Genomic DNA, 26,975 nt, shown 5'->3' with positions numbered 1-26,975 from the left:
TCAAATGTTGAATGCATTTTTTATTTAAACATTAAGATTTAATTACAAAAGCTTCTGGAACAATTAAAGGATGCCAAGGAGGAAAGAGCTGAACACTCCGACTGCATTTTCTCATTCATTGTGAAAGCTAAACACATTGTCAGCAGCAAGGCGTTTTATAGAAAAGTTTCAGATGGACAGTACAAAGACCTTTCTGTCAATATTGTCACTGAAACACCTTGCTTTCATGAAGCACATCTTTTTTTCTGATCACACTTTCTAGTGTTGGCTGATTGATTTTTGCAGTGGGAAACAAGTAATAATTATTGCAGAATTACTGTAATTATTTTCTGCTAATCTCTGCTAATATAACACAGTCTTCTTCTTGGAATAATGTCCAAACATAATTTACTTTACCCTGATAAAAATGTCTACTGCTGTTGTTAGAAGTTTTATTTGCACAAATATGTTCCTAATCTATGTTAATTTCATGCAATATAATTCTTAATTTTTGGAATAAATACTGAGAATCATTATAGAGAATTCTTTGGAATGCAAAATCCAAACAAACTTTGTATTTTCATTTAAGGGCAAGATTCCATCATCTTTATTTACATAAGTAGCATCCTGCTCCCTGTGTTACTTCACTGCAAACTAGAGGAGTCTCAAGCAGTGAAAATCATCATAGTCCCATTAGGATTTACTGCATTGTATTAAACTTCCAATGAAAATTGGGCTGAGCAGTTTTGTCTATGGAGTAATGCACTACCTGTAACTGGTAAAGGTGCTCAAACATAGCCCTACACTTAATAATTTGGCACATTTACAACTGGCGTTACTCAGTAACTTATCAGATGACAATAGTGGAGCTCTTCTGTAAAATATAGGTTAAGCCCATATTTGTATGACTGTACATCTGAAGTATAAAAACCACGATATGTAGTACACTTGAACAGTTAAAAAATATAACTTATTTTATTTGTAAACTATCAATGCAAGATACTCAGCAGCAAAGAAGCCATGTTCAATGTCTTCTGATCTTTTATAAAGATCTGTTGCTGTAAGTAATATAATTGTCTCCAAAACATCTGAGGTTACATGTAGAAACAATCAAGGCAATATTATTTGTACATATTATTAAACATGCAAAAAATTTCCTGAAGAATATTGCCCAAATGTAGAAAGTCATCTGGATCTCAAATTTTCCTTGGTAGCATCTGCTTTGTAAGTATGGCTCACATGTGGCTCCAGAGTACTTCAGTTTATTTTGGAGAATTGGCACCTTTAATAACAGGCTCCCTATTCAAATATGTGGCCCAGTAAACTAAGTTAAAAGTTCCAAACAGCACTGGAAAAATTATCCGGGACATTTTGTCAATCTTACTGATGCTGTTGTAAGTCTTTTTGCTTTCAGGAGGCTTTTCTTCTGCAGGTTTCACTGGAGCAGATGTAGTGTTTGAGATGACAGCTGGGGCTGAGTCCTTTGGCATGTTTGGTGCAGGAGTCATCTTCCCAGTGCTGTAGGTATTAGTTGGTTTATTTCCCAGCAAGTTGCGCTCTTTTTTCTGTAGCGTAAAGAACAACATGTTATACCACAAGAAGAGAAAATGGAAACATGTTCTCAAGAGACTGACCCAAAAAGCTGAGCGCCATAATCAAGCATGCCCGTTAATGCCTGTTGGCTATTCTGACTTTGACTATCAAAGTCAGAATCAACAGTCAGTCATCAAACAGATGTTTTTCCTTTGATTTTGTAACCCTTACTCAAATGTGACTTTCCCTCATGGGAGAAAGCTAAGACTCACTGGCCGGACCCACATCCCACCTGGCATGTGCATTAGCAGCTTCTTTGGTCAGTGAGATGTGGTCTGGCATCTGAAGAGGGCGCTGCCCCAATGACAGCTGACAAAATGGGAATCTCATTTCCCCAGCTGCTGCAAAGGGTGCGGGGAAGGGCTCATTGCCCCTGCCAGCTTGGCCTCTTTGTAGGCTCTTTTGGGATGCCTGTGGGTATGAGATCTCTAGGAGATGATTTACTAAGAATCAGTCCTATCCCAAAAGTTTCATTTCAGCATGAAACTCAAAAGTTTGTGTTTTCACAGAACCAGTCTTTGGTTCCTTTTTTTACTGTGGTGGGACCCTGACTCATGGAGCTTAATGTGAGCTTTGTTATTTATTTAGGAGAGCATACAGGGACTGCTCTGCAGAGATATGTTTCATGGTATATGTCCACTATTATCAGAAGTCTGATCACTGAAATCCTGCGTCCTGTGTACTCGATGCCCAATGTGCTTCTGTAAGCAGTCCTCTTCATACAGATGATAGGGACTGGTAGTCTTATCTCTGTGAAGGGAAGACACCATATTTCCTTGCAAATTTTCCTCTACAGGAAGGTATGTCATGAGGAAATGAAATACCTTTTTCACAAAGAAGCTGAAAATTGACCCTCCAGTTATTTAAACTATACTGAATACCTGCTTTTTATTTTATGTATTTAAAAAATATAAATTAAGCACCTTGATTTTTGCAGCTTCCTGGGCTTTTTTGCCATCCCATGCCCAACTCCTCTTGGTGAAATAGTTGACTGTTGCAAATTCAATCAATGCCGAAAATACAAAGGCATAGCAAACAGCTATAAACCAGTCCATTGCAGTAGCGTAGGCCACTTTTGGCAAAGAGTTACGGGCACTGATACTTAAGGTGGTCATGGTGAGGACTGTTGTTACTCCTGCAAAGAAAAAGGAGTGAGAGATCAGTTTTCTAACCCTTATGGGATGCCAAATGAGTTATGAGCAGGTCCCAATTCAGCAGGATACCTAAGAAGGCCACATGAAGTCAGTCAATGTTTGCATATCACAGTTTGAAAGAATATGAAAAAATGAAAGCCTTCATGCTCAGATGTTTTAGTCTATGGAATTCTGGTTAGTTCTAGCTGCATTTAAATAAGGATTTATAGGGTAACACAAGCCCAAGGTTTACAACTGTCCGAATGAAGTGAGATTACTTATTTTGTTTTCTTATACAGAGATTGTATGTTTAAAATTATTGACTGTTACTGTCTTCCTTGACTGTAGCTCCTCCTTTCCCGTATGACAATAAATGACAAACAGCCGATGCTTTCATCTGTGGGAGGATTTCCCCAAGATCAAAAAACTCAACTCTCAGTTAAACCTAGAATAAGTCAGCAAAGTGATGCTACTACGTATATTCTCTCCATACAACTTGTTCAGCTGATTTTTGAACAAGGCTGCCAACTGACTTCAGGGGGCTGGTACAGAAGAGTGACTCCTTTCAAATAGCTGAAAAAAGCTTTACTTCATAAACTGTTCCCACTCCCCTTGTTTTTCTTCCGGTAAAAATCTTGTATTTCATCAACATTCGCTTGAGAAAGTGCTTATTTTCTGCAACCAACTAGGGATAAACCAAGTAATTTAATGACACCCCAAAGGCTTTTTCCATAACAATTTCTTTAGTAAATATACATTTTCTAAATGCAAAGTCATATTAATTTGTTTGATGGTAATAGAGATAATTGTCACTAATTAACCTCTACATGGTTTTCCCAGATAAACATCCTACAACAAAGATAAACAAAATGTCTTGAAGTGATATCTGCTTCAAATGCATAGCTAGGGTATACATTAAGTATGATAATCCGTATGTCTTTTTTCTAAACCATCCAGCATCCACCAAAGTAGAAAAAACCCAACATAAACCACACTAATCTGGTTCTTCCATCTTCTGTTCTTAATTTTCACATAATTGATTGGCCAATTTCTGTCATAACTTTACAAAAACAGCCCAGACAGGGCTTTTAAATTGATTTTGAGTTTAAACCAGAAGAGAATGAGAAAAGATTTACAACATCTCAAGCAGAAATACACAATAGTGAACTGTGGTTTTATTAGAGCAAATCACTTCCACAAGCCACAAAGATCCTATCTGTGTTCTAGGAGAAAGTGGGATACTCACCAAAGACAGTTCTAGCAGGGACAGATTCTCTGTTTAGCCAAAACGACACTTGCGATAAGATCACAGTCATAATGCAAGGAAGGTACGTTTGGATGACAAAATAACCAATTTTTCTTTTCAGATGAAAATGGGCTGTCATAATAGTATATTCACCTAGAAAAAAAATATGCATTTGAGTAAAATAATGAAGGCTTACTGATTTAGGACTGAATGAGACCAGTTCCACCCCCCCATTGGAGGATATCACTCAGCCATTCTCAATTTCATGAAAAATGTCTGGATTTCTGTACTGTGGAAAACCAAGAATTGAGACAGAGGTGCTGCTAGATCCTCACAGTCTTCACATTCTGTCTCCAAAGCAGAAGACAATGACTGCTATTCCCACTACACTATAAAGCTGCAGTCCTCCTATGCACTTGGAATGTTGTGATGTTCACAGGCTTAAAAATCTGCTTTGCTGGCACTGCCTCAACACTGTCTGGTTTTGATTCAGTCTTACAAACTCTTGTAGCATAGTAACAATTAAGGTCCTCAACTCTTCAAAACCTGATTTAGCAGCAGGTTTAGCAACCTCATCAGCAAAAGTGTTACAGCCAAGCCATCAGTTGTCAAATATGAAAATGACACTCCTTCTGCACCACATTTTAGGGCTTGCCAATTCCAGCATCTTCTGCAAGAACTGCCATTTTGCATATGGATTATGCAATGTCTTATTAATCTGAGTACCCAAACCCTTCAGACTGCTGGTCCAGAAAAATAAATGTCCCTCTATTGCATGCAGTGTTCCTAGAATTTGGCACACTTTAGCCCTTCAAAAGATTATCTGTTTCTGGATGCATATTGTGTCCTGTCTTGTTCGCCAGTGCAATGAATATTGTACTGCCTTCATGCAGAGTTCCCTAAAAGCTGCCACAGCAGTGCTAAATTCCATTTCTTTTTCATAAACCAAATTCATAGCATTGTCTTAATATGTCGTTTATCGGCTCCTCTGAATTTCAATAAAAGCCTAAATAAATGCACTCAAAAATCCACAGACCAGCTGTCACCTTCCCTAATGTTTCAGAAAAAATCAAACCTTAACCAGTTCTTTCAGATTGTTCCTGGAAAACCATATAGTTGTTACTGAAGGCTACTCCTGGTGGTAACTGCTCCCTGGTTCTTTCAGAGTATTTCTGGAAAACCATGTAGTTGTTATTGAAGGTTATTCATGATGGTAACTGCTCCCCAAAATCCAAAATCTTGCTAGCTAAAAGCATGCTACTATTTGCTTAGGAATAATAACAGTAAAAACAAAATATAAGAATAAAAAGCAATCCATTCCTTCACGCCCTAACAGTTCTTCACTGATATCAAAGAAATTTAAAAGCATGCATCATTCAGTTGGGTACTGATGAATTAGAGAAATGCCTGTTTTGAAATATATATTGTCCTTCAAGAACAACTATAGCTATAATCTCTCTTGCAAGATTTGACTGTTAGTCTCTACAGAACATCCACAAAAGGAAAATATTCAACAGACTGATTCTGCCTTGAGTGAATAGCTCTGAGTTGAGCTGTTACCAGCATTACTAAGCTATTAGATTTGGCAGATTACTTCTAACTGACAATAAGGCTAATTAACAGAGAACAGGTTTACAGTGAAAGGGTTTTTGCATGTATAGCTGCACTCGTACACTATGCTACAGGAACTCTGCTATTCTGCATCAAGTTTACAGACCTTGTTCATTATAAGGATTTTAGAAAACTAAATAACACGGAAATACCTTAACTGACATCCTGCCTCAATCTTTCTGTCTTTCTCCGGAAAGACATAAAAATTTTCTGGTGATTTTTCTCTGATTTTCTGGTGAAACGGTTCCCTGAAGAGTGATGTGGAAATAGACATGGAATGCTGTGAAACTGGGGAGGAAACCCTTGCGAAGAGAAGCCTAATTCCCTTCCATTTGGTGTAATTTTGAACCAGGAGACTGAACATGCAATGGTCTCAGGAGGAAGTCCACTTGTTCTTTATTAAGGAGTATTTGCAGCAGGGTCTGCCTGCCTCGGTAATCTCAGGCAGAAAGACTGTTTCTCAGTTGCTACTGCACTGGGATGTGTTTGAGTCACAGTTTCCCCGCTTGCTACAGAGTGACAATGTGCATTATCGATTTTGACAATATGCTCTCAGAGCTGGAATAAAAAAGGAATCTACACAGCTTCGGAAGAGCAATAGGACCCTCTTTTTTAATTTTAAAAACACAGAAAATTACTGCCTACATTCTGATGGCCCTCCACAGCTGATTTTTACCTTACCATTTTCTTTAACCCATCAAAACTCTTGTCTCCACTGAAATAATCACAGCACCTTGATTTTGTACTTGCTCTTCTCCCAGCTGATATATTTGATTTCCCATGCTGTCCCTTTCAGAGATGTGTATACTAGAAATACTTCCTCCTGTAGACTTAGGGCTTAAGAAAACCCCACAGCTTGGTTTTTAATGCCCTGGGACTGCGGCTTGAAGTAAAGCTAAAAGCTGCCTGAGCTGGCCTTTAGTTTATAAACAATATACTGGCTCTGTTGGAGCAGCAAAGCTCCCTTTTACTTCTGTAAGGCCACTGTTTATCCTTAGACCATAAGCTTTCTTGAGCAAGAGCTAATTTTTGTTATAGGTTTATGTAGCACTCAAAAGAGAATCCTGTTCCTGATGGGGTCCACTCATCACTGCAGAAAACAAATTATTGTTAGTAAACAAAAACAAATCTAGTACTAATGAAAAGCCCTAGAGCAGAAATGGCTGCACTTCATGGAGCTGTGCTACTGTGCTGCTGCTCTTAAGGGGGGTTTTATGCTTTAAAAGCTGCTACAGTTTTTTTTTTTTGTTTTGTTTTTTTTATCTAGTTGATGGAGTTCTGGAGATCACGCTTACAGATTTTCCAGGATCTTAAACACATTATTCCACTGTCATTATGCTGAGATTCAATTGAGTATTTTTAGGAGGGTATATCAGACCCCAGGCTTGTTTGTTTACTGGATATACCTGGACTCAGTTCTATCAATAGCTGTTCTGGCAAGATCCTGACATTAGGTACATTAAATACCTCCCTGGATATGCTGACATACAGAATATTTTGGCTCATAAAAAAAAAGCATATTCCCTTTTATAGTGATACTAGAGAAATATTCATCTCAAGAAAAAAAAGCAGAATTATTTGGTTCAAAATGAAGAGCTGAATGATTCCTTTATTATTTAGGCTTTGGATATTATGGAGCTCAGGCTCCAGCTGGCAGTATACAAAAGAGTGGGTTTATGTTTTGTTTTGTGCCACTGCAGATCCTAAGTTAGCTATGAGAGATTCTGGGTATGGGGAAAATAATTGGACAACCATTTGTGGAAAGCAGCAAGATCCACTTGGACTCAAATCTCATATCTGATTGATTTCAGCACTTTTACCACCAGGACATAACAGATGTTGGTTCTGTTAGAAGCAGTTTGAGTAGTAAAATGTTGTTCTTTCAGATGAATAACATTTGGTTATGTTAGCACAAAAACCCTCAAAAAATAACAACAACAACAAAAACCAGCCCCCCCCCCCAAAAAAAAAACCCCACCAAAAAAAACAAAAAAAAAAAAACCCAGGTGACACATGACAGAGCTGTTTTCTGTGCCATGGTTAAAATGTTCCAAGTTTCAAGATTGGCTGGAGAATTAGGAATGCCAGGGTATTTTTTTCTGAGGAGCTGGCCAAACAGCAGCTTGCCTACAAATCAGCAGAATCCCAAGGAACCAGTACTGGTCTGGAACTTCCATTTTTAAAAAGTCTGCTAGAAAGAAGGGCATAAATGACCTATGACATACACAAACACTTTGTCTATGCAACTGCAAGGGCTGTGTAGTTTGACTTGTGTGTCATAAAAGCCACAAAAGATCTAAGCACTTGGATTATGCAATAGCTATTTGGTTTTTCTTTTCCACGTTCAACAATTCAATAGAAGGAAGAAATGCCTTCGATGGCCATTCGTAAGTAATGCTGATTACTGGCCTCCTACGAGCTTGATGAACTCCAGAAAATCCATCGTTGACTGATGCTTTCCCTGTGCAAAATCGGATTTTTGTATTTTGCTAATCCCCGGTTACAATCTGTGTCCTGCTCTTTGTGATCCACCCTGCAATCAGAATCCAGCCAGCCCAGATGTAACCCAGGACATTAATATAAAATCTTGACATTGGAAACACAGCATTTATTATAAATCTTAAATACGTGAGGGAGGTGTTTACTGTGCAGAAACTTTGGGATTTGTCTGGAGTGTTTCCTTGGGCTGAGGAGTACAAGGAGCTTTCACAGGCAAAGCGGCAAATTGGAAGTGGCCTGGAGCTGACACGCTGGAGCACTCACTGCCTGGGCTGGATGGTTTTCTTGCTCTGAGGAGTAGGACGAGGTTGTAGGAGATGCTCCAGTACATCCTTTGGATCTTTTTCTTGGCAACAATGAAGGCAAGAGGGGAGCTGCCATTCATTGCGGAAAACAATGCGGCTATGATGGTGAACTGGTAAGGAAAAAAGTGTCTTTACTCTTTAATGGGAGATAGTGTACTCATTCTTTTTCTGAAAAAGTGACCACTCTGTTTATATGTTTCTCTTGACTTTATGAGTCTTCACTTTAGCATCAGCTTTGTGTCTTCTGAAATTGGCAAGGGAGGGGGTGAATGTATACAGGATGGAGATGGCAGTCAAGTTTAGTGGCTGCCCAGGGCAAGCCTTCCTTTACTTTGTGTTCTTTCTGGAGTACAAGCAGCAAGCTCAGATGTCTCCTCTTTATTTGCCAGTTGGAGCACAAAGTTTTATGCATCTTTATGTTTCAGTCCAACTAACTTTGTCTGCAAGTGTACATGTATGTACGTGTTTTCATGTCTCCTAAATTTCCTACAGATAGTAAAAAGTTCCCAATTTAATCTATACTTTGTCCTCTACCACTCTGCCCATCATTTTTCTCCAGGGAGACAGTGTATCACCAGCACTCTGTTGGGCTTTGCCTGCAGGAATTGCTCCCAGGCGTGTTGCCACAGGCTGCCCCTTTCCCCAACCCAAGCCCCTTGCAGCCACCAGCAGTGGAAATCCCCCTTTTCTTCATGGCAGGCTCATTAATTTCCACCTGTTCTCCCTCTCTTCGCTGGATGCCACTAATGCTCTCCAGCCGAGTGCATTGTGTAAGCTGGTGAAGCCCCGGTCCTACTGAGCGCACGTGATCCCTTGTCCTGGCCTCGACCCCCCCAGGAGTCTCCCCCCACCAATGCACACCCAGGGCTGCCCTTGCGTGGGAGCCTTAAGAAGCAGAGGGGCACAGCTCACGTGGATGCCCGGCCTGGGATTAAAGCTTCTTTGCCTCCCTAATGCTGCCACATCTGGCGCCTCCGCTTCCAGCCTGAGAGGGAATGGGGATCCTCGGGGCTTGCACCTCCTCTCTGGCCCCGTGGTTGCCCGGACATGCCGCAGAGCTGTGCCATGCCACAGTCTCCCCTGCCCCCCCCATTCCCTCCCCCCCACGCGGTTCCATCAAGCAATCATTTTAAAGCGATGATTGAAAGGGATCAAATGCGTGGGTGGTGTTTGCCTCCCAGGGTGGTTCCTCCCATGGGGAAATAAACCAGCAACAGCGCTGGCAGCCACAGCGAGGGCGATTGCCAAGAAACTGCGTGAGGCTTCTCAGGCACTCCTGTAAATACCAGGATCTTGGATGTATCTTCAGCCACAGCCTTGCAATGTACCTAAGAGGTAGCATTTAACCCTCTCAGTGTTTAAATGCCTCTGCTAAGTGGCCATGAACCTGCACAGGATCTTCCTAGCATTCCACATCCCACAGGTGCTTCCCTAGCCTTACTGCAAAGTAACCATAGCCTGTGAATCTCACCTCCTGCTCCAGCCATCAGCAACTGTGGGGTGGAAATATTCCCCCTACCTGTACTGGTACTGATGTTTTCCGTGCCCACAGTTTGTCCCATCAGGTGGTACTGGTTAAGTCGTGAGCCATCTTCGGCGACCACCACGGATGTTGTGGTGCTGTTAGTCCACACATAGATCACTTCAGAATTGGGGTAAGCATCTGCCAACAAGGAGGGGAAAAAAGACAGTAAGGAGTAAAACCCACTGTGTAATATTTTAGTGGATCCTTAAATGATAATGACAGAGAGAGAGAAGAATGGAGGAGTGAGAGTGAATGGAGAAAAACAAATAAAGATGATATAATCAGGGTCCCATATGCCCAGCTCAAAAAATATTAGGTTGAAGCCTTCTAATATAAGAGATGTGTGGGATGGTTTGTGAAAGGCTGGAACAGCAGAGGTATAAATATAATCCATCACAACCACTCAGTTTGGGAAAGAGCAGCTCAGACCTACACTCACCTCACTGGTGGCTCCTAAACTCCAGCAAGCTGCAAAAGGTATTTTGCTGAAGTTCTCCTCAAAAGGACTCAGACACCTTGAATGCCAGGACAACAGGGAGCCTCCATTTCCTGTCCCGTCTCCAGGACAGAATTCTAAGTGATGCCCCGTGCAAGTGCAGGGTCTGGTGTGTATGCACTGACTGGAATATGTACATGTGAGTGAGGGCATAGGTCCTGCATGTGGGTAAAGGAAGCTGGAACATGCCTGCCTGTGCCTGCGATGCTGAAGAGCAGACACAGGATGGAGGGGTGAGAATGCATGGAGACCAGGAAAGGGGCAGGGAGCTGTGAGAAGAGGGTAGGTGTTTGTGCATAGCAGAATGGGTGGTGGTGTGAAAACACCTGCACAGCTGCATATGTGATTTCTCTCATGTTCATTTAGAAGTCCTAGGAATTAAATGTGGCTGCAGTACTGCAAACTCATTCCTTCCTCTATGATGCTGCTGTAACTTTTAATGCTCCAACACCCAGAGTGTTCATAGTATTATAAGGGAATCTCAGTTTTCTTTTACAGTCAGTCAATTTTAGGTCTTCTCTGCAGATGGTCTCAAAAACCCCAGGAGACAGCTCTGTATTTAATTATATTTTATTTTATTTAAATAGCTCTCACACTTTTTAGAACTGTTCTAGTACTAAAAGCCTTCAGGTCACATTCCTGCAAGCATGTTACAGTAGGCTAGAGTACATTGTACTAAAATCTCTGGAAATCAGGCAAGGCTTACTCTCCATATGGAAGGTGAAAAGCAGGTAGACTTGGAAGTGGTTTGTAGTCAAATATTAATATCTCATCTTCTGCACTTTTGAAACTGGAAGATGGGAGTGCAGAATGTTTCTTTCTGGAAAAAAACCTGACATCCTAGTTCAGGAGAAAACATATGGTAGCTTTCCAGATCAGGACTTGAGAGTCAAGGACAACAGGCTAGGTCGAAGGATGAGTACTACTCCATCAGACTGCATGTTTTATTTGCCAAGTGAGCTGTATTGGAAAGGTACAGCTCCATGGAGGACTTACAAAAAATTCATAGGCATTGGGTCAACATGAGCTTCTGAGGCACTGCAAAGGCAAGAAATATGGTAAGGTGATCCCTGGATCCATAAAACGAGGAATGTCCAGCAGAGAATAGGAAGCAATCCCAGTTCAGGCTAAGAGCACTTGTGTAGCACAATGAACCTGACTTCAATGCTCGACCAGGTAGCAGGGAAGAAAGCAGCACCTTCTTTGCACTATTATTAATGTTACTGTGTCGGATGTGGGAGGCAGGGCACTAGGCTATATACAGCTTTGCTCTGATTGTTTATGGCTTTTCATTCACACCTCAGAAAATTCATAGAAATTATGAGAAGAGAGAGGGGGAGAGAGGTCAAAAGAAGGTTACAAGTACCTCCAGGGACTGGAAAATAAGTCATGATTTGAAACTTAAGCAGCTCACTGACAAAAAAGCTGAGATGTAGCTCAAGCTCAGAGTATAGATACTTGCATACAGAAATCAGAAAGCAGGGTGAATCTCTTGGACTACTCACAAAAGGTGCCTGAAAGATGGTTCCAGGCAGATTCAGATGAAGAACAGGGCAGAATTTCCTAACTGGGTGGGAGACGGGTAATTATACAGTGGATAACCTTCTAAGGAAAAAAAAAAAATTAACTACTGTCACTAGGAAGACAATGATAATTTGAAATCTTTTTTTGACCCATATCTGACAGTTGCTGCTGTATCTAGGGCTGGAGCTGATCCTGGGTTTGGAAGTTGAGAATCTACAAATTTTTCATCCTTTGTTAGCCATGCAGGACTGCCCACATGCCTTCCTTATGCTTGTATTTGTAGCTCTGCAGTAAAATTACTGTAATTATATGTCATGATCTGCTTTGAAAGGCTAAGAAGGAATAATATCTTCCCTATTTCAAAATATTTGCATCACAAAAAGTCATGGAATTTCACCTTCCCTTTAGAGCTGAGATACTTTACTATTTCTGAGATGATTATAAGTTCACAATATACTGTAAATAATTTCAAAGCTGGATCTGGTGAAGACAAGTGGGAGGAGATGGGTCAATTAAAAAAAGTAATGCAAAAAGCCCTCCTTTTATTAAATGGTATATGGTATATGTTGTTCATGGGCTGATTATCCCCAGGGAATGTGGGATATATTTAGGTAGATTTGGAATTGTCAGAAAATTAGATTTTTATCTATGTTACTTCCTATGCAAAAAAAAGTTCCTAACAACAGCGTTGGACTTTTTTATTTTTTTCTGGGATGATCTAGATGTATTCCAATTCAGCACTTCCTGTCTGCAATGATCCCAACAACCAGGATAATTTGGTTTGTCCTTGTTTTCTGATGATGATATATATGAATTCATCCTGACTAGATGCTTCCCAATGTGAGTACTGTAACCAAACTCACTGAAATTGCAATCATACATGAATTTTGGCCTGTAAGGTTTAACAAGAATTCAGATGCTTTGGTTCTCTCCTCTGCCTCGCCTGCGGGGCAGGGGAGTCCAAAAATAATTCAACACCTCTGCTGCAAATTGCAGCCTTTACTGGGTGCAAAAACACATGCAGTGGAACAGGGTTGGTGCCTCCAAAGCTGCAGGAATCCAGCAGCTCCTCTTGTAAAATACCTTCAACTCAGAGAGAGGCTGCAAGGTGCCAAAACTCCAGACTTCACAGGTATGCCTAAGCATTACTTCATGAGGCTGTTTTCTTTTGAAACCATGTCAGGGAAGAGGGGTGCCAATCCCAGGCGAGTTGGTAAGAAGAGAGAGCATTCAGGCAGGCAAGAGCACAGCATGAGGCCAGTCCCCTGCCTGGGAGGAACTCTTGTCTGTAGGTCCTTCCTCACTGGATCTATTGTGAAGCTACAAGACAGACAGCTGTTTCACTGCTAGGCCAGGAATAGAGTATCCATGGGAGAAGGGAGAATAACTCATCTAGAAAAGACTCTTGTGCAGGGCAGGATGGTTATAGCCAGGGCTTTAAGACACAAGTGGATAACAGATGTGTGCCTGAGGAGCCCAACCAAAACCAATGCAACTTTCAGTGATTTTAGGTCCTCAGGAGAAGCCTGTCACACTAGGAATAGCATGAATTTACCCCAATCTAGCTATATTCTATTGTGATGGATCACATATATTATATGATCCTCATCTATCTTCCATGCAAATATAATAAAACATGGTTTGTGTTTTAAGAAGCTCTAATATAAGATTTCTGACTTTGTGCCTCCTTTCCTTACAACATATCAAGTTCTGACAGGAAGAAGCCACCCCATGCTCCTTGATGTGGCAGCTGACCATCTCTTTTCTGGTCATCTAAATAAACCTCCAGAGGGATAAGCCTGTGTACTTTTAGCAGGTAGCTGTCTTCCTACTGCAAACCTTATGCCATATCTTCACAGAAGCCTCAAACTCCAGTTATCCCACACTTGACAACCAGAAGCTCCAGCTCTGCAGCTGATAACCCCTGCAGGATAATTAGGCATGGTCATATTGAAAGCTGAAACTGTGGGTACAGTACAGAATGATGTTATTTTGCTACCAGGGTAGAAGTGCTAATGGAGACACTATTATTCACTGACATACCAAATTTTGTAAAATCACTCTTCCACTTAAGCAAAGCTTCCAGTAGGTTGCCTACTAGCCTTGTTTGCTGGAGCATTTCAGGTCTTTCTGTTTAAAGATATGAGAAAGGTGTACCAACAAAAGGACATATGGAAATATATAATCTACTTTATGTTACACACAGGGTGGGGATGTCTCCAAGAGGGTGATAGGAAAATGTAGCTGCAGTTCTGGAATAGCAATCTGAGAAAATTATGCTGGTAGTTTTGCAAAAGCAAACTCAACTTCAAAACCACTGCAAATCCAAGTGAGAACACTTGGTGTTTATTCTATTTTAAGCAAGTGCATGTCTTCTGGATTTCTGAATCCAAATAATTAATCTTGTGTTCTTTACAATCATTTTGTCTTTTCAAAGAAAGGAGGAAGTCTCATTAAAGTATGCTTTCTCTTCTAGGCTCAATTCTTTGAAAAAGGAAAAAAAAAGTTAGCAGTTCAGATGAACAGCTAAAATTACGAACAAGTATAATGTTATTATATGTGAGAAAATGACAACAGACATTTATTTATACTGGACAGTTGATAAATGGCTGCAGGCTTATCACCTACCAGAATGATGAAAGAAATAATATCTTCTCTTATATATTTATTGACAACCAAATCTATTTTTCTACATTCTAGCAGCCAACATACACCACAGTAAAGGTGTCCCTTGCTCTTCTCCCACACTTTTCCTGCTCCTGTATGGCTGGCAAGGAAAGCCAGATATGGTCTTTCTTATGCCAGTGAACAGTGGGCCAGGGAGAGACCACAACCAGAGAGAAATTACATTAAGAAAAAGTCTAGTACAGTACAATAGCAAGTGTGTAAGATCTGGAGAATCCCAGACATTGGCCTTGGCATTGAAGACAGCCCTATTTTCATTTGCAAATGAAGCAGTGGGAGCAGTGCAGAATCCTCCCTTCCATTCAAAAAGAAACTCACAAGCAGGGAGTTTTCTTCTGCCACTGCCCCCACCACAGGGCAGTGATGGCATCTGACAGATACTCTCCTTCTTGTTTTTCTTCCTCCTCAATATTTGAAAGAAACTCCAGGGGAAAAAAAAAAAAATTAAAAAAAAAAAAATAAAAAAAAAAAAAAAAAAAAAAAAAAGTGGTGGTGGGGAAGAGTATTTCTTGGACCCTTAAGTCAAATAAACCTAAATGTGGATGGATGAACCCAAACTTCGAGTCTATGGAACCCAGACGTATTTCTAGGATTGATTTTTTTTTAAGCTGCAATCCCTGAAAAAAAAAAATCACCACTGATATCTGCCAATAAGTTTTCATTCCTGCATTACAGGGCATAAAACAATTGAGAAACAAAGAATCCCTCTCCAAAACACCCCCTAAACCCTTTGACAGACCTCACAGGGAGCATAAGGCAGTGCCTGCATAGTTAAGTTAAGGCAGCCTGTGCAGCCTATTTGGATGCCCTCCCAGCATGCTTGAGGTACGTTCCACAGTTAAACAGGCCATTTATCCACAAACTATGGCTGGAACCTTCCTTTTAGAATTATGCTAGTTGGATGCTGAATTAACTTAAAGAGATACTGTAGAAAGATGACTTCTGGTTTGTTTTCTATTTTATTCATTCCACTTGTGCAGTTACATTCTAAGCCTTTATTATCATGACTCTTAGTACATGCCACAAGGATTGTCAGACTGCCTAATCTTGGGAGTATTGCTAATCCCTGCCAAAGCCTGTTGATTGGAGAAGATGTGCATAAATTTTCAGCTTTTTTCAAAACTCTAATTACAATCTGAATACACATACAAATATCTATCTTATCTAAGCATTAATGTATTTGACTCACTTAGAGGCTGTTATGTAACTCACTAGTGATCCAGATTTAGAGCCTCTCAGACTCCTGCAGGCTACAAAACAGCACTGCTACTAAACCATCCATGTACCAGTTTGAATTCTACGAGTCAGGCTGGATATTTTGGGGTTTGTGCACAAATACTTCGTAGCCCATTACAAAGCATCTGTCAACAGTTGTGCCTATGTGACTCAGGCCAGATTTGAGCTCCATAATTGGAATTTCCCATTAAAATGACTTTATAAGGATGACTTGATGTACAAATGAGATCATTCTATAGAAAGAGCAAATGGAAAACAAATCTAGTAAAAATGTATTTTTAAATATAACAATAACAAGACATGGTATTAATATGCATGGTCCAGGTCTTGGGGAAAATAGCTTTTTATAAAAATAAATTTTTAATGTAAAATAGGAATATAAATACTAAGAGAAATGTATTCACATATTAAATGATTTAGAGCCTAAAATAAAGACATGCCATAGTATGATGAATTCTAATGTTCTTGGGAGAATTTTAGGGTTATGGCAATTACTTTAGGGATGTGAAATCATTAACATTGAGACTGATCATTTAAACTGATATGAGTTTACAGCAAACAGATAAACAGCATGCATGATTTTAAATACATCACAGAAAAGAAGTGCAATGTGTACAAATACACGGGACTACAAATTCATGTAACACAGAGTAACAGGACAGCAGGGACTGGTGGATACCTCTGGTGATCATACGGTCCCACACCCTGCTCAAGCAGGGACACCAAAAGCATTTTTTCCAGCACCATGTCCAGTCAGGTTTTTAACATCTCCCTGATATTCAAATCTCTGTGGCCAACTGTCAATCTCTCTTGACAACCTGTTCCAGTGTTCAGCCACTCCCACAGTAAAAGCATGTTTTCTTCTGTTCAGATGGAATTTAATGTTTTTTAATGACCACTGGCCCTTATTCTGCCAGTGGGCACTACTGAGCAGCACCCAGTTCCCTCTTCATCTCTCATTCCCCAATCCTTGCAATTTATACAGATGGATTAGGAACCTCTGAGCCTTCCCTTCTCCATGCGGAACAGTCCAAGATCTCAGTTTCCCCTCATAGTAGAGATGTCCCAGCCTTTCAATGATTGTTGTAGCCCTGCACAGGGTTCCCTCCGCAAAGTCTCTATTCTTCTTGCACTGGGAAGCTCAAATTGACCATGCACTCAGAATAGTTACAGATCTGAGAAGAAATTAAATGCCCAAAAGGAAAAATTTCTGTAATGACATAGTATCATTGTCTGTGACAATAGAGGACATCCAAGGAGGACATTTTACAGGAAAACTGATGAAACTCATGACCATATTAATGAAAAATTGTAGGACACCACTGGCTGTAAAACAGGCAGTAGAAAATCCAGTCATACTAAAATGTTCATTTCTGTCCTTCCTGAAATTAAAATAAAAATAAAATTCAGTAATATAAGTAGCATTCTATATGTTTTCCTGATACAGTTTTATTTGATCTTGTTGTGACATTCTGCAGGGAATAGTATAGGATGTTCTGAAAAATGTGCCAGACAGGTCTCAAGAGACTTCATTACTAAGCAACACTAATATACTCTACTGATCATTGCTAAAAAAAATAAAGCTCTAAGTTAGATAAAAATTATTCTCTTTCAGAATATGATTTACAAGTCACCTCAGGAAAAGGTGGGAATAGAAATTTGGCTTGGAAAAAAATGGAAGCACAGACTGTACCCACAAAGTGGTGAAACATACAGAACTGAAGATGTCTGTCAAATTCATTTTGAGACACATAGTTTTGCAAAAGCCATTTTCTTTGGCTTTTCAAATAAAGAAATCAGGTGGAAGGTCCTGTGTAATTTTAGAAGATCCAGTTAATGGGAGAAAAGTCTAAACATGACCCGACTTTGAGGTCAAAAATATAAAGCAAAGGAAAAAGCCCAAACTGAAAGCAACTGTGATTTTGGAAGTTGGATTCATGGTTAGCATAGGCAAATCTGCTGACTTCTTTAATACTATAAATTGACTGTTTTCAAGTTGGTACACTAAATCACAGTCATAATGATGATAGATGTAACACAAATACTAATGAACAGTGTCGGCCTAAGAATTCAGTTAGGCATAGCACCTCCACAGGATGCAATTGCAGCTTTTAAGAAGAGCCCAGAGCTTGGAGTTGTGCAAAGTAACACAGAATGTCTCCCAAGAATGATCACGATCACCAGTGACAGCAGCTCTTTCTTGTCCCATCATGCTCACCCATGCCATGAGGAAGCAATAAGAGGGATACATCTATTTCCCAAGCACTAGGATTGCAACTGGGAGTGATTACTTGCTGTGAAATCTGACACATAGGCAGTAAAAACCAAGCATGGCACACTGAACTGAGCTCTGTGTCTCAGAACCTCAGGAAGTTCTCAAGGCTTTACTCAGAAAAGGAGGAAAAAAAAAAAAAACAGCAAAGAAAATGTTTTTCCATGGTGCAGCCTGGAGCATGCCAAACAGCAAACAGACATGTAGGTGTAGACAACTGAACTCTGCCACTCATGGTGTATGGGACCCCTGCCACATACTGACTGAAAGAGGTGTCTAAACAGGGTGTGCTGTGGGGATGTTACACATCCAGTGCTCCAAGGCACCAGCAGCACCAGGCCGTCCCCGTAGCATTCCTACTTTCATCTGAGAGCTGATGTTAGGGAGCATCATGCCTTCCTTCTTTTGCCTCTTCCTGTTTCTTCCTCTCAATGACAGTAGTTTTAACACAACTTCTTTCTTAACTTTCAGGTTTAGTGGCAGCTGTCTCAGGCTAGAACTAACCTGAGAATTGATTTTACATCACATTTAATGGTGGCTACACAACTACTTTTCATATGGAACTTGTCAAAATCTGGTATGCCAGCCTCTAATCCTTTTCTTTTTCCCTTTTATGGCTGGCATAAATATCCACTGTAAGAGAACTAAAGAAACAGAATGGTAGGATATGCTAGGAGGATATTTTAAATGCTGAATATCCTAAGAACATTTCTGACCTTACATTGGTCTTTCTAGGCCATGCATGTGGTAATTGCACACCAGCCAGCCAATTTGAATGCTGTACTAACACTTAATGAACTTTGAATTTACAATCACAATATTAGGCACTTATATTAGTTGCTTCATTAGGAAAAGCAGCATGGTTATGAGGATGATGTTAAGACATTTAATTTACTTTTTCTATGGCAAACAAAAGTATACTCCAAAGTGTGGCAGATACCATTACTCACTTTGCATAGTACCTTTAAAAAGATTAAGCACCTTTGCTAATCTTAATTGCAGTGGTCCCCTCCTTTTGCAAGGTGCCACTTAATATCAGCAAAGCTAACATGACCTGCTCTGCAGGAGTGCCACTGGAGTTTCTTTTGAGAAATGCAGAGTGAATTTTAGAAAATACTCCAATTGATCTTGTTGCGGAGGGTGCCTTCACAAACATGGTATTTTTGGCCACATGTAACATCATAGAATGAAACTGTAACCTCACTTTAATCTATATATATTCTTCTTACCCACTTAAGTGGCATCAGGGACTCAACCATCATAGCATATCTGCTGAGCTTACCATTCAAAACACCCTTACTTATAAATCTGTATGGCCTGAAACCAGCTGAGAGTGATTGGAAGTACTTGCACAGCTAAATATATACCTCTGTTTCTGAATCCTATCCCTTAATGAAGACATTTACAAATCTCAGAAGGACTGCTACATTAATAACACTGTGCGAATGTGTAATCAATAGGTATGCAGAGAGAGCAGGCTGAAATATTATTATTCAAACACTTTAATACTGCCTTGAAATTGCAATCACAATAACTTACTCCCTACACCAAAGGTGCAGTCATCTAAACCCCCGAAGAGGGATTATAGATCTCTGCTCTGGGGCACAGTGCAGCCCTGTATTTCAGAGAAGGGGATAAAATCTCCTGAGGCTGTCAGTTCAAAGTTCCCAGCCTCAGTGATGGATACAGGGAGCCTCTCTGAGGTGAGCTGTTGCTGACCAGGGGCACTGCCATTCCACCTGCTCTCTGCTAGAGTACTCAGGCACACATCCTCTCTTTGGGAACTGTCCCCTCCTAGTCCCTCTGGAGACCCAGATCCAAAGGTGCTCACGATCTCATTTTCTCTGTGCATACATAAAACATCTCCTTATTTACAGCCATCAGCTGACCTATTTTAGGAGGAGATTAACCTGAGCCTAAAAATATCTACTTCTCTCCCCTAAGACGGTGAGAGCAATCAGCTCAGCTGTATATATTTATCCAACAAAAATATAAATTTAGGAGAGAGGAATCCTAGCTTTGCTGACATATTTAGCTCTGGGATGTTTTCAGCAAAATGGCTGTCTGCTAGCACAGGCTGGCTGTGAGGAGACTTTCAGTGGCAATGATGGCGAAGGGGGAAAAGACAGAAGGCTTATCAGACTTTCCTTCTTCACAGTTCTCTTTCCTTCTCATTTCTTCATGGGGGACAACATGAAGCAACTGTTTCCTCTGAAGAAGCTTGCTGGGCTGGGATTGCAGCAGCACTAGATGACAGCTTGGACTGGCTTGGCTCTCTGTGCAGGAGAGGAGGCTAATGAGGTTCCAGCAATTTAGGTGAAGGACTTCCTGGCCCACCAGAGACTGAGGTGTCATAAAGGAGCTGCCAGACTAGAAACTGAAATCCAAGTTTGAGCAGTGTCTTACAGCTTTTTTCCTTCCCCAAAAACCCTAGGCAAGTAATTTTGTCATTAATGTACTGCAGTAGCACTGGGAGGCTCTAATTGAACCTAGGGACCCATAACGACAGAGGCAATAAAAGCAAGTAATGAACCACTCTATCTTTGCACAGAAGAGACTGTAATTGCTCTTTGCTTCCTTTATGCCCACCTGCAAAATGCAGGCAGCAGAGACCTACCAACCTCACACGGGGATTGTCAGAATGATTCCAGAAATGTTTATGAAATGCTTACAAGCCATGGAAACAGCCACCTTAGAAAATAAGAGACATTAAAAACCTGGCTTGTAAAGCAGTGGAGCAGTATCTACCCATTTGTCACATTTACAAATAACATCCCATTTGCCAGTGGTATAGACCCATGATCCACGGCTGGCAACCACAAGACTGGCGCTGCCTTCTGGGGCATTATTGAGACCAGCAATGTCTTTGCAGGTTTGCACCCAAAGGCCATTTGAAAGCTTAAGCATATTAAGCACAGTTTCTGCATGTTGTTTTCTATTGCTGACAAGTCTTATTGATTCCCTGTAATCAGGCAGTTGTGCAGCCTTCAAATTTGGGCTGTAATCGCCAAAGTGGGAAATGCGTGCTGATGTTTGTACCATTAGCAATGCACCCCGGATCTCCACGCGGCTCCACCACAATCCTGTCTAGACCGCTTTCATGTGAGACAAAACCACCACTGCTGAGTACCTCCAACCCCCACCCCCGCCTGAACTTTTGTTTCCTTGAGCTCAAAACCACCACCAGTTGAGCTTTTCTTCCCCAAAGAGCCTGAGTATGTGAGCCACCTCATGATGAGGAGGCTGCTCCCTGGGCAGGCGGAGCACAGCCTTTCAGAGCTCAAGGGGCTTTTTGCAGCTGCTACAAAAGCTGCTGCTGGCACCCCCCAGGAAGCCGATCCAAAGAAAGGGGCTTTGTTAAGGATGATCCTGCCTGCATGGACACTGCTCTCAGCTGGTAGGGAGCCAAGCCCTCGGCCACTGCATGTCAGCAGAGTTTGCAGCCTGGGCTCAGCTCTGGCTGCAAGATGTGGGAAGGCAACAGCTTTTGTTCTTTCTGACCTCCCTTTCTCACTTTGTTATGAAGCTAAGAGGGAAAAACTCACTGGCTTCTACGCAGCAGGTGACCAGATGTAGGAGCTGACTGACCCAGAGCTGGGCACTGTTCCGCAGGAAAGCCATCACGCTGCCATTTTAATGTATTTTAAAAATTATCTCAGTGCAGACATACAGTAACCATGTATATATGACAAAGCCTTTTAGAAGTTAAATAGTGAGAGTTACTGCAAGTGCTTGAAGGATATATTACAGTTTCTTCAGATTTTTCAAGGAGGTCTTGGATGTGTGTCCCTATAATGGGTGAAGTAAAACTGACTGTTCTGATCATTTTAGGGAGCCCTTTTCCCTTTTGTCAAACTAAAAAGTATACTTCCACGGCAAACCTACCAGACAAGTGGTAAATTATGGTCATGCTCATTTGCAAGTTATGCAGACTGGGGTCCTACAACAACAGCTGCCGTAGAAACCCACCACATGGTCCAGGCCCAGAATCCTGTGTTTTAATATCTAAGTAGATTCTTGTTAAGAAATCTTCTTACATCTCTGAAATACTTGAATATTTTCTTTTACACACCATTCTTGATGAATTTCCTGCCTTTTGGATGTTCTGGGCTACATTGCTCCACCTTGACTGTGGAACCTAACTGCCCAAAATGCTGGATTAAAGAAGCTATATTGCTATGCATACATGTATATGACTATAGGCTATGATGCAACACCTGTGAGAAGGCTTAAATATCTGCTGTTCTAACCCACTGCACTCAATGTAAAAGAAACAGCACAGCTCATACAAGATGCCTGAAGAAGTGGTTAAGTTTTCTCTATACTGAAGAGCCCTACTGACTGTCTCATTGAGATCCTTTGAAAAATGGGTCTTCCAGCAGAAATAGCTGAAATAGTCGTTAGGAGAGATACAAAAGCTCACCATCAATATAATGTAACGCCTAACTAATCTACAGCAGCGACTGTTTCTTCTGAACAAAGTATGGTTTTGTATTTCTGAGCTAGCAATGCAGAGAAAAATGGACTTCTAAGTTGCTCTGACTAGGGTATAATACACTTACCTACATGAGATAGCACTGCAGAAAAATAGGAACTTCTAAAATATGATTCATCTCATCCTTAGGCATATATCAAAAGTAATTTTAATGAACCTCACTGCAGAAGTACTTATTCCCTTTCATTGGCCATAGAGGGACTCTAGATAACTAACTGGAGCATATTTTTCTATCTGAAATTTTCATAGATCCAACCCATCCATTCCCTAGGGCTTTGCTGTCAATACAAGGCTTTTGATACAGGCCAAAACCCTGTGCTCATTCTGCATTAAAAGATTTAATTTTTTTAAACAACACAGCCCCATGACAAGTCATCTGTCCATGATTCCAAGGAAAATAAAGGCAAATAACAGCAATACGTTAGGTGGTCTCCACCCGCTCCATTAATTCTAAGGCTTCCACAGAAAATTAGCTCAGGCTACATGCCTGTGCTTTAGTAGCTAGCTATACTTAAGTAGAACAACAACAATGGTCCAACACAGTTGTCTAGACTGCCTTTTTGATGCTGCCACAAGCAAGACTTTCATTGTGTCTGGAGTTCTAGCTTCTAAACAGCTAAAAAATAAGAGGAAAATTATGCTAACTAAAGAGGTGGTTGGTAGCTGAGATTAATATAGGGTTGAAAGAGAGAGAAGAAAAATACATCAAATATCTTAGAAATATTTCGTTTTAGTATTCACCTAACTCACCTTATTTTAGTAATTCAATATCCATTGCAATGGAGGGGTCTAAGGAAGCAGTGATAAACCTTAGGAAAATGTAACAGAAGATATAACCTTAGTAAGCAGAACACCACCAAACCTATCCATTCCCTATTAGCTGACTTCTGCCTTAAATTGCAAAATCACAATTTAGTCTTGAACTTGGCTGCTCAGCATTTCACAGAGGTCTGCCCAGGCTCTCTCCACATGTCCTTTCACAGGGAAGGCACTAATACATCCCAGCAGAGTCAACAAGCTGTGCTGTCTCTGCTCTCAGGAATAGATTCAAGGAGCCTCTTCTGTCCAGCTGTAGGGACAAGTAGCAGAAAAGCTCTGCCTCTACATACGAGACTGCAGTTCCAGCTGTCCCTGAGAGCAACCTATGAAAAGCTTCCTAAGAGCCATTTCCACTTTTCAAAGTCTCTTAAAATTAACATTTGTCTTTATTTATTATTCATTTAATTATATTCTTATACAAGACTTTTACACACAGGTTTTAAGAGGCCGAATACATTATTTATCATATTTTACTAAACCAGAATTAAAGTCTCTTTAGAAGGACCCCATTTTCAAGTTCTCCCTCCATACTTGCAGTTTTCCTGCAGCTCTTGCAGGTGCTAATTGGGAAAAAGTACAAAATCAAGAAAAAACCCTGTAGGTGCCTTCACCTCAGTGCCTTCTCTGCATTGTAAAGAAATATCAGGGAAATTTTCTTAAAATACATAAAAAAAAAATTCTAAGTGGCTACAAGAAATGGATAGTTTATTAACAGTGAGTGCCTTAATGTTCAGTGTTCCCATAAAATCTGGGATATTGGTGAAGTTACTGTCTCCTCATTACTCTGACTTCACTATGCTTGTTAGAGGAAAATAATTTGAGCATGTCTCCTGCTACAGAACTAGCCTGTGCACTTTCCTTTATCAAAAGTCAAACTGTGACTTAGTTTGAGGTGTTAAAAAGGAAGAAGTACATAAACTACGTTAGCTACTATCTTCAGACACTACAAATTTTTTCATTGCCAACAGCTGGAAAGCTTGCTTGTTGATCAAGAGTGATCAACCTTGCCCATGTTCATGGCCAACTTAAAATTCATCAGGAATAAACACAGGTCCTCTTTTTCCTGTGCTCATGAGCTTGGGGATCTCATTATTTTCAGAATATTCATTAAACTCTTTACTTACTCTAAAAATAGCATGGGGAGGGGGGGTTTTGCTGCTGAGTGACTAGTGGGCAGCTGCTCCGTGTATTTGTCCATTCCACAATACAAGATCTGATAACTCCATGTACTCAGGCACTGTGTCTTCAAGAGACAGTTGTCATAAACAGACTCCACTTTACAGTATTCGATATTGTCAAAGCACCAAGTAACAGCAATTAACTAATTCATCTTCAGGGCAACCCCGTGAGCTAGGTAACACTGACATAATTAACACAGGAGTAAAATGAGATTTAGGAGTTAAGTCAGTTGCCTGGGCAGAGGCCTTCATGGTCTAGTGGATTAGACATCTGCCTCTCCAACCAAAGACGTTGAGTCTAATCCTTTTTCTGACATTGATTTGCTGCATGACCTTATGGAAAGTCAATTAACTTCTCTGTTTCAGCTGCACTGGAGATAATGATGCTTACCTACCTGGTGACACATGGGCATTTGGAAACTGTACTAAATTATACTCTTAATGCATTCTTAGGGACTGTCAGTGGAAGAGGTGAAACATTAAAGCTAGGGAGTTTTAATGTCCTTGCTATTTTATATAATTCTTCCTCCCCACACCAGAAATAGCCTGGGGTTGAGATCAAATTTCTTGGGTTAAGGTGCTCCTAGGGAAACTGCTTCTGGCATCAGGAATTTTCATTACATCCTGTTTGACCAGCAAAGTTATTTAGAGTACGGTCAGCACTAGAACTGCAACAGAAAGTTATTTTAAATTTGGTCATGGAAGAAACCAGCACCCTTCCCATGCTACCATGATGTAATGAACAAACTGTCACAGCAATCCCCACCAAGCACCCTGGATTCAAAGAGAACAGAGCCTGCTGCAGAGATCTCTGAGCCTGTGCTCATGTATCACCCCCAGTTCCCTTTAAATGAGACTTCTGCAGGATCATTTCTACAGGTGTCCTGACCCCTAGCAGGAACGCAATCCCACAGGAAAAGTACCTCTATACGTGTACTCCTGGAGTAGAGCCATCTGATATTGCCAACTTGGAGCAGTGGGGAGCTGTACTTAAGAGAAGGACAACTAAAGGACAACTAAAACCTGCTCTGTTCATTTCATTAGGAGCTGTCCCTGTACTTTTCATGACATGCCACAGAGTGCTAAAAAATACCACTTCTGTAGTGGCCATTTGAATCTGATATGCAGGCATCTAGGCTGCAGGCATCTAGGCTGGTGGCATGCACAGGTAACTTTTTATCATATTTTGTGTATTTGACTGGGCTTTTAATTATTTCTACAAAATATTCTCTTGCTACATATCATGTTTCCTAGGCCCACAAAATCTCCCACAATTCTAATTTAGCAAGAAATCAGTCAAATAGGATATAAGAATTCAACATCTACCTTTATTTATATGAGAAAGATTAATTTTCCTTCTCTTTCATAATGAAGAAAATATCAAGCACTTTTTGCCTTTTGCCTGCTGAATTATAGCAAACATAGTGAATGCTCATGCAGACAGAAAATTAATAACATGTTCCTGCCTCTGATGCAACACTGATCACTTCTCAGCATCCTTTCTGCTGCTGATCCACCGTATGCCAGCTCTTTCATTTCACTGCCCTGCTCTCTTCATCCTCAGACTGGTTAGCACCAGTTTCTTCTCCACCCTCCCAGCTCCATTGATAATGTGTTTAACATTTACTTTGATGCTATTCCTTGAGGCTTTTCAAAAACCTTTTTGGAATGAAGACCATTAAAAAAGAAAGCCTGTAGGGAAAGACAGTGAGGAAAGCTAAAGCAGAAAGGGTATGTGCTTATGTATCATATGCCCCTGTAGGCTTTGTTTTGCTGGAAGCCTGCAGGTGACTCAACGCAAACCCATACTGCTGTAAATAGGGAATAAATATTGTCCTCTCCTAAAATATACCTGGACTAGTTCAATAAACTCAGACTTACTGGCTGCTACTTGTACAAACATATGCATATGAAATCCCAATAAATTACAAGGGGGCTGTCAGATCAGTAATACAGATATTCCCAAGGCTGAAAGACTGTCTATAGCTTGTCCCTATATGTTCACTTTTTGCTGAGGCCAGTGGTGTGGCTAGCACAGACCAAACGGTTCCACTGTGGTTCAACACTGTGAAAGAACTTAAAGGTGTCTTGTAATACCTTATAAATGTATTCTAGAATTTTATTCCGAGCATGGCAAGGGGCATAAACTATTCACCCCTCACAGGCCTAAAATAGAAATCCTTAGTGCTGGTTTTGACACAGATTAAAATTACCTGTGTGCTAAGAGGTGATTAACATGTAACACAATTGGCACTAGCAGAACATATAATTACATTCAGACAGATTACTGGGCACTCCTTCTAAGCATTTGTAGCTTATCTTGTAATGTTATCTCATGCACTCACATGTTTGACTGGGATGTGCTTTTTTTTTGGCTCT

At 40.6% G+C, this 26,975-nt stretch overlaps 1 protein-coding gene across 1 annotated transcript in view; it reads right to left on the bottom strand.

The window, feature by feature from the left end:
* GABRA5 (gamma-aminobutyric acid type A receptor subunit alpha5) overlaps positions 1-26,975 on the bottom strand; it is a 56,338-nt gene continuing 29,363 nt past the window's right edge. The window contains exons 8-11 of the mRNA XM_053970209.1: positions 9,886-10,029; positions 3,952-4,104; positions 2,496-2,707; positions 1-1,544 (exon numbers count right to left, since the gene is read on the bottom strand). Coding sequence (XP_053826184.1) covers positions 1,242-1,544; positions 2,496-2,707; positions 3,952-4,104; positions 9,886-10,029 — 812 coding nt within the window. The 3' untranslated portion in view covers positions 1-1,241. The remainder of the gene's footprint in view (positions 1,545-2,495; positions 2,708-3,951; positions 4,105-9,885; positions 10,030-26,975) is intronic.

The sequence above is a fragment of the Vidua macroura genome, chromosome 2, assembly GCF_024509145.1.
Source record: "Vidua macroura isolate BioBank_ID:100142 chromosome 2, ASM2450914v1, whole genome shotgun sequence".
NCBI classification, from domain to species: Eukaryota; Metazoa; Chordata; class Aves; order Passeriformes; family Viduidae; genus Vidua; species Vidua macroura.
This window is presented reverse-complemented; position numbering and strand designations above follow the sequence as displayed.